Source organism: Populus trichocarpa, chromosome 1 (assembly GCF_000002775.5).
Source record: "Populus trichocarpa isolate Nisqually-1 chromosome 1, P.trichocarpa_v4.1, whole genome shotgun sequence".
NCBI lineage: Eukaryota > Viridiplantae > Streptophyta > Magnoliopsida > Malpighiales > Salicaceae > Populus > Populus trichocarpa.
Window position 1 is genome coordinate 5326543 of NC_037285.2, and position 17794 is coordinate 5344336.

Sequence of the window (17794 nt, forward strand, 5' to 3'; positions counted from 1 at the left end):
TAAAAAAAAAAAAAAAAAGGCAACGCGCTTGTTGCTGTTGGGCCGTGACTCAAGCAGAAACGTTCATGATTTCCAGTAGTGTTTGAAATGGTAGCAATATTATTTTCAAAGTATTACTTTTAAAAATATATTAAAATAATATTTTTTTTAAAAAATTATTTTTAATATAACACATCAAAATAATCTAAAATAATAAGAAAAAAAAATTTAAAAGTAATTTTTAAATAAAAAAACAAACACTCTTCAGGTATTGTCCCAGATAGCTACACTCCCATATATTTTTTCCTTCAATTCTCTTAATACATTGTCTAATACACATATACTGAATATTTTTTCGATTTCTAAGGAATAAAAAAAAAAAAGGGCGCACACCACACACACACACACACACACACACACAATTTTTATGCTTTTGTTGATATATTCCTTACAAGTACAAACTTTTATGTGGGGCTTACATTATATTTTCTAGCCAATGAATAGTGGAAATACTCACTATATTTTATGCAATCATGCACCTTTTTCTTGATCAATAATTATTTATAGTTAATATGTTATTGACAATCATCAATCTCTTTATCAATGAAGAGATAGACACTACAATCAATGATGAATCCTAATATTTTCACCAATTAATTGTTATGCCACTCTTTCCATACTAAGATAAGCTGACACGATCAGAATCTATAAATACTTGGGTTACCATGTACATGAATGAACAATTTTTTTTCTCATATTCAACATTTCACTCTTCAACAATTCATTCTTATATTTTTTTCATTTTCTCTTGTATTTTTAAGAATTTAAGTATTGATTAGTCTCTTCTTCAAAGATGTGCTTATTTTTTCAAGAACAATCAAGTTTAAACACAAAACCCAATTCAAACTCATGTATCTTGATCAAAATTCATGAACAATGGAAATCCAATTTTTATGTGAAGTTTTAAGAGGTTTCAAACAACAAAGTTGCTTAAAGACTCGCTTACCTATATTTCGTCTATGGTGGATCCAGCACCCATCTAACAGCGCTCTCAGTACCTCTGCGGACCTTTCAATGTGATGCTTCTCAATAAAGGCTCTTGCCTCACCAAACAGGCGAACACGAGCAAGAAGAGATACCATTAAAGTATAGTGTGCTACCTTAGGTTCCTTAATACATTTGAAGTAAAACTTTCCTTCCTGATCAACCATGCAGGCTGTAGTGCAGCAATGTAGGACAGCTACACACGTGAGTTGATCAATCTCTGCTCTCTGTTCCTTCTCCATCCTGCGGGACAATTCTACTCCAAGCTCACCTTTTCCATGTAAGCTAAAGCCTAATATCATCACAGTCCACGAGATTGCATCCCTCTTCTTCATCCTTTCAAAAACTTTTAAAGCACAATCGACAAGTTCTGATTTGGCTTACATGTCCACAGTAGCGTTTTGAACTATGAGATTAAGGTCTATTCCATTTCCAAGTATCCGTGAATCGCTATCCCATTCTTACGAGCTATTTTTCTTGCGCAGGCAGGAAGAACACTAGAAACCGAAAGCGACTCCGGTTTTATTCCATCCATATTCATCTATCGAGACAGTTTCAGGGCCTCATCAATTAATCCCCCCTTCTTCACGTGCCCGCGAATGATTTCCAAGATTGAAGAAATCATTTTACCACACAAGTGATCATTGAAAAATCACGTGAATTCTTAATTATGATTTGATTTTAGCATCAAACAAGCGCTAATAACGTTGACATGCAGAAATGAGATGGGAGATTGATGCTTATTATTATATATTTTAAAACGTTTGAGAAAATTACTCTGATGGTAATATTTATATATAATATTTGCATTGTAAATCACACTGTAAATATAAAATGTTCATGCTATGAATTACATTGTAGATGTTCAAATGATTATATGGGCGTTGTTTTTTCTATTTTTTATTCCAAAAGCTATTAGCATGTGTTGTGTTAAGGTATGACTGTTAGATTCAAGTCTTTTGGACTTGGGTTTGACATGCTGCCAGATCCAAATCACTTCAAATTTTTTCTATACTCTTAATATTTCTTTTACATTTGAAAAAAAAAATTATTGACCCGCTGCTGAACGCAAGCTAATATGCTGGTTTTTTTTAATTATATCTTATTAACTGTCTATTTTTTTAAGAAAAAAAACTTTTATGGGCATGAACTTTATTATATGTAATAATATTATTTATTGGAATCAATGTTTTATTTAATAAAATAACAACAACAATAATTCTTTTTAAAAAAGTAAGTCTTATTTTATTAAAAACATCATAAAAATTGTAAAATTCTTTTAAAAATTAAAAGAAAAAAGTTAATAAAAAAATTCAATAAAAACTCAATACTAAAAAATAAAATTAGAAGAAAAAAAAAAGAGGACCAATATAAATCAATGGACCTAAAAAAAGAGAGCCTATGCACGCGGCTTAGCATGGGTGATATATTTTTTACTCAATTTTAAAATTATCATCTATTTTCTTTTTCATTTTTACTTTGATTCTTATTCTTTTAATCTTGTTTTTCTTCAACAAATTTGATGAAATTGCCCTTCAATTAAGCCTGAAAATGTTGAAATCACCAAAAAAAAAAGAAGTTTGTTGACCAAAATAAAAAACAAATTTGCATGGTGAATCCACAATGGAATGTGAGAGGGGTTACAATGCTTGGGTTCACAGTGATTATTTCACATGATTTAGTTTTTTTTTTTATCTTAAAGGTCACCTTTTCTTTTTAGAAATAAATATTTTTTTTTATTTTTAAAAATAAAATTTATTTATATAAAACATAAAAAATATAGATGAATTAGAATAATTTTTTTGAGACATTAAATATAAACAAAATAAAAAACAACTGTTATTTTTAACAAATGCTAAATAAACAATCTAAAAAATACGAGAGAATGAGTATTAATTTAAATATAAATTAAAAAATTATTTCATAAGAATACATATTAAAAAAGGTATTAATTAAAAAAAAAGCATTTGTCCTATTTTGAAAGGGCATATGAGCGTGGCCCTGCAATGGGCATACTCGTTCCTTATTTTTTTATTATATTTTTTTATCATGTAATGGGTAGACAACATGTTGTTGGCTCTAAAATATTTTGAAAAACAATAAAAGTGGAAAATTGAGGTTAGTGGTGTTTTGACATAGAAACCTATTTTCAACTTTTTTTTACCAAAAATAACTATAAAATGCTTTAAACACCTCGATAAACTCATTATAAATGGCCTCAAGCAACTCAAAAATCCACCCAAAGACCTAAAATCAACATGAAACCAAAATAATTCTTGAGTTCAGATCTATCATCTCAAACAAAGTGAAGGGCAAAAAATACTTAGGATAAACCATAATTATTGATACCAAAATCGATCTTTTCGTAGTTGAAATCGGTGTCAATCGATGTTTTCTCTTTTTATCATCAGAGTCCGGTCATTTTCTCTATCCTCTCTATAATCAGGGATAAAAAATAAAAAAAATAAAGTTTTGAATCAAAATTGAATTTGTAAAAAACCAAGGGATTGAAAGTTTATAATTTGAAAACTAGAATCGAAGCTTAGTTATTTTTTATGGCTAGAATATTTTTTTTAAGATGAATTTATTAACAAGAAGATTAGTCTTTTTTTTTTTGCTAGTATTTTGTTTTTTGCAAAAGCTTTATTATCTCTCTTTTTATTTTTAAGCGATTTTCCCATTCCTCATTCAATTATGAGGGTAATGAAATTTAGAATTGAAACTTGAATTCAGAAAACTACAAGACCAAATCACTAAAATAATTCAACAAATACAGCAAAAGCAAGGGAAAAAACTAATCCAAATCAATTCGACTGGTCAGGCATAATTAATCAACTTTATCAGTCAGCCTAAAATCCCATATCCTATTGGATCGGTCTACTACTGTCTAGTATATGTATTATCGCACGACTCGCGGGGCTCTAGAACCAGTCAAAAGAATTCACTGGTCAAGGTAAAAAAAAAATGGTAGCAAGCACTAGCGCAGTCGGCGTCCAAAAGGTTTTTTCTTTAGTTTTTTACTTCAAGGTCTATTTACCTAGCGGTTTCCTCCCTAACATAACATATTATTACTTTTTTTTCTCCTTTTTGGTTGATCAGACAGGATCATAGGCTGGCCACAACAATTAAAGCTTGTAGTACTATATTTTTAGAAAGAAAGAGATGATAATTTTCCGCCACAACTGTTATTTTGCAAGCATTCATACCAACCAATCACGCTGCTGAGTGCTGATAAATGCTGACCATAAATTGGCTGACATGCACCCACAACTTGTTGTTCCATCCATCCTGGGTTTCGGTGGAACAGACTTCCAAGATCGCCATAACAGTAGAAGCAGACAACTTTGGACACGGTAAAGGCAGTAAAAACATGTTTAAACTCGGACAGAAAGGACATGAAAATGAAATGACGAAAGAATCGTGGGTTTGGTTCGGTTTGGACTTCGAGTGGGATGTGTAGAGCACGTGTGGACGTATGAGCCTGGTGGGGGCTCACGGAGTTAGTCGTTGATTTAATAGCATATAAAATTAAGTCATACAGCAGACGCCCGCAAACAATTTGGCAGGCAGTATCAGTAGCCTTTTCTTGTGCAAAAATGTTAAAGATGGCTTTCTTTGACTGTTAGTTTGTCGTCTTCTCCTTTTCAATTGAAAAGGATCAAACTCTGGTCACTCTTTCTTGTTTGTTGATCTTCTTCGAAGACCAACCAGTTCAACAGCACTGCTAGCCAGCCCATATCCAGATACATCCCATCCATTCACTGTGGATTAATTGGAATCCACCGTATGCATGTTTTATGTTTTATCCTTTGGGTCAAAACTCATAGCTCATCATGTGCAGAAGATATCATTATCACTTGTCTCTTTCTATCCTCATTTATTTCTGTCTCCATGTAGAATAATATGCTCTTGAAAAATAAACTCAATTTTTGGATGTTTGAAGAAAAGAGCAAACGATCCTTCTGTTAGAAACTAATCCACTGGTTAAATTAAATAAATTGATTGACTAGTTTAGTCGACATAATATGATTATTATTCAGATTAGAATTTTTTAATATTAGTTGAATTTCTTGATCATTTAGAACTTTATACTTATAAAAAAACTTGTAAAAGAGAGAGAATGACTAAGAGAGACTAGAGAGAAACACATAGCAAAAATATATATTCCTCTCAATCTTCTTCTTGTTTTTGAGTTTTTTACTTTGCATTACTATTTTGATATTATACCACACTTACTCTTTTTTCCAACAAGTGATATCAGAACTCAAATTTGATTATTTAACATGGTTCATCCAAACTTTCTACTTCATTATCCTAGGTTGATAAAGAACAACTATGAAACTTGGTGTATTAGAGTAAAAACATCGCTAAGTTCCCAGGATGTATGGGAGACAATTGAAAAAGGCTTTGAGGAACCTATAGATGAGAGGCCGTGCAAAAGGCATAGAAGAAGGATCAACAAACACTAACAATCATTCACCAATATCTGGATGATGTTTCTTTTGAGATAGCAGCCAATGCAACCGCTGTCAAGCAAGCATGAGAAATTTTACAAAAATCAAACCAAGGAGCTGACAATGTGAGAAATGTACATCTATAAAAGTTATGTGGTGACTTTGAAAAGTTACATGTGCTTGAATTGAATAATATTTCAGAATACTTTACAAGAGTATTGGCCATATACAATCAAATAAAAAGATATGAGGAGAAAATGAAAGAGATACGTGTGTTAGAGAAAATCTTACGCTCGCTGCAAAAGAAGTTCTATTATATGGTGGTCGCGATAAAAAAAAGTCACAAAATATGGATATTCTTTCAATCCAAGGTCTTATGGGAAAATTAAAAGTCCATGAGGAAAGAGTCAATGAGATTCAAGAGGATGTGGGTGCACGAGCACTTTTTTCAAAGTAAGATGGTTCTGGATATTTACAAGAGGGTAGAGGACATAGACAAAACAAAGGAAGAAGAAAAAAAGGCAGATTTGGAAGAGGAGATCATGACAGCCTCAACAGGTCAACCAGTTAACCGCATAAAGCAAATCAGTCGACCAGTTACACTAATAGTGGTAATCCAAAATCCAGGCTTGATAAATCAAAAGTTAAACGCTATAATAGTTAAAAGATAGGTCATTAAGCTACGGATTACTGAAGTCCAACGAAGAGGGTTGAGGATAATGCAAATCTAGTGATAGAAGAAGAAAATAAAACCACCTATTACTAGTGCATGTTGAGAGAATATAAGATAAAGAGAACATGTGGTATATAGATAATGAAACTAGCAACCATATATGTGGAGACAAAGACAAGTTCATGGAGTTTGATGATGCAATTAGAGGTAATGTCACCTTTGCGAATCATTCAAAAATTGTCATTAAAGGAAAATATATGATTTTGATTAAATTAAAAGATGGAAGTTATCAATTTATTGATTATGTCTATTATATATCAATGGTAAAAAGCAACATATTGAGTTTAAGATAATTGCTAGAGAAGGGGTATGAGAATAAGATGAAAGATCGTATTTTGACATTATTTGACACTAAAAGAGTTATGATTGCACATGTAGACATGAAAAAGAATAGAATGTTCTTGCTAAACATAAAGACAGATGTGCCTAAATGATTAAATGCATGTGTGAAGAATGAGACTTGACTTTAGCATATGAGACTTGGTACGTAAACTTTGATGATTTGAAGATGATGGTATAAAAAGAGATTTTGAAGGGTCTACCATCTATTATACGTCCAAATCAATTGTGTGAAGGATGTTTAGTGGGCAAACAATTTTGCAAGAGCTTTTCAAAAAAGTCTACATCAAGAGCAAGCCCCTACAAGAAATATATGTCGATGTTTGTGATCTTATCAAACCATGTTTGTTTGGTAAAAATTATATTTTCTACTTTTTATTGATTATTATAGTAGAAAAACTTAGGTATATTTCTTAAAAGAAAGGTCTAATATGTTTAATTATTTTAAGAAGTTTAAGGTATTAGTTGAAAAGAAAAGTGGTTATTCTATAAAATCACTTAGGATAGATAGAGGGTAAATTTTGTTCTAATGATTTAATAAGTTTTATGAAGATCATGGTATAAAGAGATTTCTAATGGTGCCTAGATCCCCACAACAAAATGGCGTGGTGGAGAGAAAGAATAGAAGCATCATCAACATGGTAAGAATTATGTTTAAAATCAAGAAGATGCCTAAAAAGTTTTGGGTCAAAGCTATAAATTGTGATAAGTGTCCTACTAAAGGCTTGAATGACATGACTTCATAAGAAGCATGAAGTGGAAGAAAACAAAGTGTTTCTCACCTAAAAGGTTTTGGGAGCATTGGCTATATGTATGTAGATGATCAAGTAAGGACCAAACTAGATAATAAAAGCAAAAGGATGATCTTTGTGAGCTATGAACAAAAGTCCAAAGGATACAAGCTTTATAACACTAATAAAGGAAATATGATGAATAGTAGAGATGTTGAGTTCAATGAAAAGAGAGCATGAGACTAGAAGGTAAATGATGGTGAGAAATATGACTTCCTACCAATTCTTGATGAAGAGAAGGAAATATATGAAGATCATCAAGAACCTATAGTTACACCTCCACAAACTCAAATGTGCTCAACTTCTTCTTCTTCTAGTAAAAGCTTAAGTAGTGGCACTCCACCAAGTCTACCAAAAAAGATAAAAAACCTTAATGACTTATATGAGATAACTAATCATATTGATGATAATGTAACATTATATTGTCACCTTATTATATGTGATCCTATAGTGTTTAAAGAATCAATAAAATATAAAAAATAGAGAATTGCCATGAATAAAAAGATTGCATCAATTGAGAAGAATGACACATGAAAATTAGTTCCTAAACTAAAAGAAAAGAAGCCAATAGATGTCAAGTGGATATTCAAAGAAAAGAATAATGTCAAAAGAGAAGTAAAAAGGTACAAGGCAAGATTAGTGGTAAAAGACTATAATCAAAAGCATAAGATTGACTATAATGAAGTATTTGCTCTAGTTGCTAGATTAGAAACCATTCGATTCATCATTGTCACTATTGCTCAATATAGATGGAGAATATATCAAATTGATGTCAAATCATCATTTTTTTAATGGTTTTTTTTAAGATAAGGTCTACATTGAGTAACCTATGGAATATGAAGTGAAGAGATATAAAAACAATGTATTAAAGTTGAACAAAGTCTTGTATGAATTAAAACAAGCCCCAAATGCTTGGTATAATCGCATTGATGACTATATTTTAAAGAATGGATTTGTAAAATGCCCTCATGGATATGTTATCTATGTAATGATCAAAGAGAGTAGTGATACTCTTATTGTATGTTTGTATATGGATGACTTTATCTTTACATGAAATAAACCAAAGATGTTTGGAGACTTCAAGCAAGCATTAATCAAGGAGTTTGAGATGACGGACATTGGTTTTATAACATGCTACTTAGGGATTGAGATCAAACAATGAGAGGATGAAATCTTTATAAGCCAAGAGAAGTTTGCGAAATAGATTCTCAAGAAGTTCAAGATGGAGGATTATGCAAAAATGAATACTCTAGTTGAGTGTAGAGTGAATATGTCAAAGAATGATGAAGAGGATAAGATAAACTCTACAACATTCAAAAGCCTAGTTGGGAGTTTGAGATATTTGACATGCATTTATCCAAATATTGGTTTTGGAGTAGGACTTGTGAGTAGGTTTATGAAGACATCAACCATGATTCATTTCATAACATTAAAGCGAATTATCTAGTATATCAAATGTACTGTTTCATAGCATTAAAGCGAATTATCTAGTATATCAAATGTACTGTTGATTTTAGTTTGTTCTATGGTTATTCTAATAACTTTGAGCTTGTGGGTTATAATGATTATGATTAGGCTGGAGATTTGAATGATAGAAAGAGTACTACGAGTTTTTTTTTCTATATGGGAGACACAATATTCACATGGAGTTCAAAAAAACAATATATAGTTACTTTGTCAACATATGAAGCTAAATATATAGCTATTAAATCATGTGTTTATTATTTCATATGGCTACGAAGATTATTAAAAGAATTGTGAATGCCACAATAGAATCCTAAGGAGATTCATGTGGACAACTATTAGTCATTGCCTTAGTTAAAAATCCAGTTTTTCATGATAAAAGTAAGCACATTGACACAAGATTTCATTAACTAAGAGATTGTATTACAAATAAGGAAGTTGAAGTCAAATATGTGAAGACATAAGACCAAGTCGCGGATATCTCCACAAAACCTCTAAAAAATGATGTTTTTATCAAAATGAGAGATATACTGAGAGTTATGAAGAAATTAACTTTAAAAATAGGTGTTGAAAATTAAAATTGATTTCTGATTTTTATGAAGAATTGAGAAACCGGTCCACCAATTGGGAACCGTTCGACCAATTATATTTAATAAATTGAAAGATCAGTTGAGAAATGATCGACTGGTTCAGTTGGCACGATATAATTCTTATTCAAATTATGATTTCCTTGTATTTATTTAATTTCTTGATTATTTAATTTCTTGATTATTTTGAATTTTATGTCTATAAAAAAACTTATAATTCAACATTATTAAGTAATATAAAAAGAATTAGAAAATATCTAAGAGAACTGCTTTGATTTATACCACACCTATCATTCTTCCACCACATGCTGCCATTATAGTTTTGCTGTTTTGTTAAAGAAATTATGGACTTTAAAGACATACCAAATGTTCAAATGGGTCTACTTTCTTTCTTGCCATCATCAGTTTTTCCTTTCTAGTTTCTATTTTCCTTCATCTAGTTTATAAAACATTCACAGCAGATTGCTAGTTAATTCCCAATTAATGCAACATAATTAACGTGATGAGAAATTTTTAACAAAGAGAAGTGTGCATAAAATATTCAAACAGAGAGATGGAAAATTGAAACCCTTTTCATTCAGTTCTTTTGTATGATCTAACTAAGTATCACTAATTTTACACAGTACAGCAAGGGTGATAAGAACCCCAGAAAACAAGAGAGACTGGAAACAAATCCATGATCACTTTCTTGATTTAATATTGATCTTGGCTTTAAGAGAAGACTTGCTATGATTGGTAGGTGTTGAGTGAAGGTGTTGTTCTTGAGTACTCTTTTGTGTCACTTTAGACTGAGATTTCTTACTTCTCTTCATTCCAAAGGAAGAAGAAAGCTTCCTCTTTTCGTTCTCCCTTATTGACTCCAACTTTGGTTTCCATTGGCGTGACCCAACAAGCTGCGTATAATCTTTCTCTAACTGAGGAGTAGTGCAAACTCTGCTTGTTGGTGTACAATTTCTTGAGCTCTCATCTTCTTCACTCTCCTTGACTTTACCTTCCTCCATTAATTGTGATAAAAACTCATCTGATACACGTATCCTCAAACACCCATTTGGAGATTTTAGAATATCAAAAGGTTGGCAAGTAGCTGCCTTTTTTAGAAACGCATTTCTTGAAGATGATGGCTGAGGCTGTAGCGAGGAGCTGGCGAAGGAAGCTATGGTGACAAAAGACAGCACAGATTGGAAGCAATGTTTAGGTAGAAGAAAGTACTTGTGGCCTAATTGAAGCAGGTCATTCTCAGAAAGAGCTGGGATCTTTTGGCCTATATAGAATGAATCTGAATGGCAAACCAAGTGTTTAGGAAACTCTACCATTAGCTCAGAAACATAGATTGGTCTGTCATAGATCTTCACTAGCCCATCCGATCTTATAAGCTTGATTGTACCTGCCGGTGGCTCAGACTGGATTTGCAAGCATGATATAGGATTGCCCATCAAATGAAAACACCACGGGATGATTTGCAGATTCAAGAACCTTATACCCATTTCCACACGAACCAGCTTTAAAGGTAACGATAGAGAGACGTATGTATGGTGAGTAAAAATATATGGTTCACTTTTGGTTCATTAGTAGATGATGATTAAATAGTAACAAGTGATGAGAAAGGAGAAAGGTTTCTTTTTTATTTCTACTTGTTAGCTTTGCTTTACCTTTTGAGAGGTGAGGATGGATGAGAGTATTTTTATACAAGAAATTGGGTTTTTGAGAAAGGGTAGCTTGGTTTTTAGTGAGAGAGAGAGAGACAGAGACAGGGACAGAGAGGGAGGGAAGGAGGGACGGAGACCCTGGAAAAGCCTTTTATTTTTTAGCACAATAAGTACTTTGCATTTGTTTTTGTTGTGTTTGAAACTTCGACTACCAAAGTTTGACTGGATCTTTTTTCTTTTTTTTTCCATATCCTTTTCACCGAACGCCAATTGAGGCCACAGGAAAGTTTTTGAAATTTAGATCCCGCCTTTACCACTAGGTTTAACATAAATCAATGAACCTGCAGATTCTCCCACCCTGCTCCTTGCCTGGGGCTGCCTCATATGATTACTTTTCAACAAATTTTATAATAATCACATTATTTGTTATTATCATCATCATCATATCTTATACTTGTTTAGCAGATGATCTTCTCTGACTCCAGAAAGGGCGACCCCTGTTTCTCACAAAGAAATCGGCTACTCGGATTAGGGTTCTTTTACCGTTTCAACACATAGTTTGGTAAATTTTTTGCCTGAATAGTATAAAATCTTTTTTCAGAAAAATAACATGACTTAAACACGATTGTGTTTTTGAATATTAGTTTTGTATAGAACTGTTATTGTGAATAACAATTATTTAGTTAAAAAACAAAATACATGTCTCATGCAAATTAATTTACATATACAAATGTCAATCAAAATATTTATGAAGATTCAATAACCAAGATATGAGATTCAAGATAAAATGATTAAGAAATAAATAAATTGACATGGCGTGAGAGAAATGGATGAAAAAAAAGAAGGGAAAGAAAATTTGGTAATTGATGATATACCGGGGCATTGTTTTCAACACATCTAGACAGTTAAAAAGATTTCAATTAGATAATTCTAACTACATCTTAGAAGATCATCAAATAAGATTGTAATTGGTTAGGCATTTTGTTCGGGATTAATTTAGGGTTAATGTTGTTTATAGATTTTGTTTAGGGTTAATTTATTGTTAGAATAGTTTTGTGGTCATTCAAGAGAATGTTATAATTGTCTCGTCGAGATATTATCAGTTGTGTTAAAAATGGAGCCCGATACATCTTTGATAACTTATTATTTCTTTTCATTTTTCTTTTCCTTCTTTTTATCTTCTATCTTTCTCTCTTACCTCGTCAGCTTATTTTCTTTTTCTTTTTTGGCTATTGAATCTTGAATTTTATCTCTCATATATGTGAATTAATTTGTATAAGACATGCATTTCAACTTCTGTCTAAATAGTTGTTATTTCTCATTGCGGGTTGTGTAAAAAATAACATTTAGAAATGCGGTTGTGTTTTAAATTATACTATTTTTCTAAAACTTTTATAACCTATATTATTTTTTCAAAGCTTTAAACAAACAGTGTCATTTAAAAAAAAAAAAGATCCCATATTAGTAGAAAACATAATAATCTCATGGACTCTTGCTAGGCAAGACTGGAATTAAGGTAATATTTCAGTTTAATTAACGGCACCATCTACCGAAAATCCAATGGCCGGCATGGTCAACGGTCATAGTCTATTTTTTTTTTTTATTATTATAAATGAAGATTTTGAATTCAAGGTTTTTTGGAAGGATTAAATTGTATCGGGAAATTAATATTTTAGTTTATGGCAAAAAAAAAAGGAAAAAATAAAACAGATGGCAAAAACAAAAATTTTAGTAGAAAAAAAGCTATTCAAATTTAAGATTTCTTAAGAGAATGGAATTCTAATACTAATTAAGTTACAGATCATTGATTAAAAAAGATATATTGAACCGATATATTTAGTAATATATTTAAGAACACTGCAGAAAATGCCTTAAACTTGAAGTTACAAAGAAAGGAAAAAAAAAAAAGATCGAGATCCTGGTCCTGGTGAGCAAACCCAGAGCATATTCAGAGGCATCCGTCCATCTACTCTATGTATTTGTCGTTTGCTTGCACGTCGATTTCTACGTTTCTCATCTTGCCATGAATGTACGGTCCATGCTAATAAAACTAGATTATCACATTACATCGGAATACTTTTATATATTTGAATATAACTTTGTAGATAAACAAAGAATATCTCTTTTTTCTCTCCTCTGTGCTTCTTCATGTGTTGCCGTGTCTGAGGAAACGGAGACAATTACAGGCCACTGATCTCGATCAGTGTAATCATCCCATTGACCATTCTCTACGAAGTTACAGAGAACTACTTCGATATATATTATACTTATCAACATCCTAGGAGTTGTTCCTGGATTTCACAACAATCAAAAACTTTATCCTATATATATATATATATGACAATAAACAAAATTGAAAATCACCATTGATCGAAGCACTTAAATGCAGGGTCTCCCTTCGATTCTTTATTAATGCTCTTATCGGGGAGTAAAAAGAAGAGAAAGAAATCCAGAGCAAGTTACGATAACCATAGCACGATGGAGGAATGATAGAAATTATGTATGTCATCATACATCATGACAAAATAAATAAAATACTAGGCCCTCCTCCATGCCTGATGAACTCGTGCGCTAGGTAGAACAATTTGGATATATTTGTGAAAGATTCCACTGGGTTAAAGGGAGCTGGGGATGAGGATAGCATAGCAGCATGGTGGTTTAGAGCTGGCTATACATCCACCATCCTCACCTTTGTTTATTGCCGATGCATGGGATACAGAAAATAAAACTTTTCCTCCATCGAAATTGAGACCCCCTCGAAGAATCTCTATTAATAAAATTATATATGTTTTTTATAATCACATGTAATATATCTTAAAATTAGGCTGATACATGGTATAAAAATAAATATTAAGTGAATAAAAGAAAAGGAAAATTGAACTTTACCATGATTTTGATACTTATTTAAATTAGATAATAGAAAGATAAATCCAATAAGATCTTTATTTTAAAAAATCAATTATCCAAAAATTAAATATACTGATATAAGACCGAAAAAAAATATGTGGATGTAAATAATTAGGTGTGTGTGTGTGTGTGTGTGTGTGTGTGTGTGTGTGTGTGTGTGTGTGTGTGTGTATAGATTCTTCATGAGACGGTAGGCATATCCGGCCCCCACCCTTATCCGAATCCCCCAACCCTCTTCCCATCATGTTAGGTGTTCTTGAGTCCTAGTTGGGAAAGTGAGATTCTCATAATTAAGTTTGAATTTTTAAGAGACTAAAATCCTTAAAATCTTACCTTTCCAGGCCATACCATTTTATATAAAAAGTTAGAATATTAAATTTTTAAAATTCAATTCTAATGAATAGATTACTATGTAATATATATATATTATGAAGTTTGATATAGAAAACTTGGATTTTAGATGTGTTTTAAACCATTATTTTCCACGGATATATGATCTGATTTCTCAAATATAATGAAAACAATCATAAAGATTGAAACAGATAGTTATACTCTTTGATGAGTAGTTAAGGGTATAAAATTTGAGGGGCATTTTGAAAAAAAAAATTGTATATTTTTTATAGATATAAATATGAAGTCACTTTCACATACAGACGGAGGTTTCTAAGGTAATATCTTCAAGTTTCTATTGTTGATTCTGTTGGATTATTTAAGATATTTAATTTATATTTTAGTATGTTGGTTAGGTTTAAAATGATTTATATGAGGACAAGATTGAGTTATGGAATTTTGTGGAACAAGTTGAATTATTTTTTAAGGATATGCAATTTTGGGAGACTAGTAAATTAGGATCTTAAAATCCTGATGAACTTATTGATTAGTTGACTTGATGGTTTTGGTTGACTGATTTGTTAATTTTGATCAACTAGTTGATTAAGCAGTAGGGGTTGATCGGTTTTGTTAGGTTCGGTCAATTTGGGTAATATTTGGGATCGATCGAGTGGATATATTTTGATTTTATAAGTACATTTTGGTCTCTAATCTACGAGTTTTAACATTTTTATGATATATGCTTCGAGTTATTTTTGAGTAATTTTTTTATATTAGTTATGGGTTCTAATGATGTTCCTCCTAGCGATCCTCAGTGATCTCTAGTTCCACGCATGCTAATCTTGAGAGTTCATGTTTTTTTGTTTTTTTGGTTGGCATGCCTTACTTATTTCTACAAGGATTTTTTTTTATTATATTTTATAGTGCTTTATTATTATACTATTTTATTTAAAGTTTGGATTTTATATTACAATAAGTATTATATATTGTTATTTGTTTTTTTTATTGATTTTAAAGAATATTTTGAGACTTAATGAATACTATAAGATTTTATATAATTTGGTTTACAATAAATACATTTGAAGGTGCTGTCATGATACCGCTATTACGTGAGAAAGATAATTAATTATACAATCAACACAATGTACAAATAAGATAATGAATGAAACTAGTCAGCAGTATTGACGTATTTGGTTGGTTTACAAATAATCAAACAGTAAAGATCAGATCACAGCGCCATATGCAACACAGACGACTAGTTAAACAGTGGAGCATAACAACCACTCAACCAGTTGCACACTGATCAAGACCATCGATGCCTTCCGTGTTTGCCACACTTCAAGAATTAACGTTGCGTACGACAAGGATTTGTGTCCCTCTCGAGTCTTGACACTTGAAAAAACTGAGATCATTGCCAATTTATTTACGCAAGGAAAATCCTCTGGATACTGGAAAAATCAGTGATGGATTTGGGATACATTCAACTGTTGACCGTGTTCATGTTCCAAGGTGGAATAATCTGCTTGCAGGCTGCATTTCACTTTCAAATCATCTCTGCAGAGAAACCAACATAAAGCTCCCGAGTTGGTCCAATTCTAACAAAAAAAAGAATATTGATTCTGAAAAAATCAAAAATAAGAGAGTGATCTGTGACCTACAAGGCTAGCCTCCCCATGCGTTTCAAATCAATGCTACTGGTAATTGAATTTTTTTTTGAAAGGTTTTCATAAATAAAAATCTTCTCAAATAAAATGATTTTAGTGAAAAAGTTATACTAAAAAAAACTTTGAAAATTAGTAAATTCTAAAGCTATATGTCAAAACATGAATAATCCTTTATAAAAAAAATATTAAAGACATGATAAATAATAACATTTAGGGTACCCCTGAACTATCACATAAAAAGATAATATTTTTTTATTTCTTAAGATAAAAATATATAGATTTTAAAGTATTGACTAACTTAAAACTCTTTTAAGTTATTTATTGTCTTAAATCATTTAATATATTTTTTCATAAATATACTAACTTTATAATCAGAGAGTATTTAAGTCCTTCGATTAGAACTGTTTTTGAAGTTACTTAAATTTATATTATAAATATGAGTTTTTTAGATTAGAAAGAAAAAATCTAAAACTTTTTATTTATATATCTTGGTTTTTAAGATATTATTTTAGAATGAAAATATAAAAATATTACTGGCTTTTATTTTTCTTTTTTATAAGATTAAACTCGGACGTGTGATGAAATATCATCTATTATTCAATTTGGAGCTTTAGCTTGGTTGATTACTACTCTTATTTGTTAAATTATCATCTACGATTCTAATTTGAGAGAGCCTGCAAGAAAAATATTTTATATATATATATATATATATATATATACCAATTTGAATGTGATTATCCAACTTAAGAGCTAATCAAGGACTTAGTTTTGATGAATCAAGAATGACCTGAAGTCCCTTCAGTGATAGACCAAAAAAAAAAAATATTCTTTTGATTCTAGGTGTTTTTTATTTTTAGAATATGTCAGTTAATATTTGTTATGTTTCGAGACTAAAGCATATGTCACTTAATTCAATATTATCATCCTAGACTAAAGCATAGTCTCCAAACAAAACAAATATCAATTGACATATTCTAGAAAAAAAAACATGAAAGACACCTAGAACCAAAAGAACTGATAATTTTATTTTTTGGTCTACCACTAAAGTATATGTCACTTTAAAAATAATTCAATATTATCATCCTAGATATCAATATTATCCTTTAAAAATAATTCAATATCTGGCGTGAATTACGGGACTCCAACTTTAAAAAAAAAAGTACATGTACTTTAGGAATTCTTACAATCCATTATGTCAAATTTTATTTTATTTTATTTTAAATAAATGTGTGTACTCTCAAAATCATAATAATTAAGTGTATGTATAAAATAGAAACATTGATGAGGTGTCATTAAGTAATAAGTTAAAGGGTGTGAGAATTCACCGTTCACACACACCCAATCCAATGTGAATTATAACAGTAATTCATAATGTATTTTTTTTTCTGTTTTTTTTTCACTTTTTTTTCTGTTTTTTTTTCATTTATTCCCCCAAAATTATCTTTATCAATTTTACTTTTTTAATATTGAGCTGATTAAAAATTTCACTTTGTAATTTTTTTTTTAAAAATATTGTAGATTGCTACAGTGTTTTTTCACATGGTTTTTCTTTTTTTATTTTTAAAAATTATATTTGTCGATTTTATTTTTTTAATATTGAGCTGATTGAAAATTTAGTTTTGTAATTTTTATTCTTTAAAACATTGTTGATTACTACAGTGTTTCTCCACATGGTTTTTTTTATTTTTGTTTTTTTTATGATTTTCTCCAAAATTATATTTTATGATTTTATTTTTTAATATTGAGTTGGTTAAGAATTATAGTTATAGTATGTGAGGGAAGCATTGTAGCTTTCCTCGTAAATTACCGTGGATTACTACAGTGTTTTTTTTCATATAGTTTTTTTTATGTTTTTT

General features: G+C 30.7%; 1 protein-coding gene across 1 annotated transcript; it reads right to left on the reverse strand.

Annotated features, from left to right (window-relative positions):
* Nucleotides 1-10071: 10071 nt before the first annotated feature.
* Nucleotides 10072-10875, reverse strand: LOC7482842 (uncharacterized). Its single transcript, XM_002299327.3, has one exon. The coding sequence runs from the start codon at nt 10873-10875 to the stop codon at nt 10072-10074; it is 804 nt and encodes a 267-aa protein (XP_002299363.1).
* Nucleotides 10876-17794: the final 6919 nt, after the last annotated feature.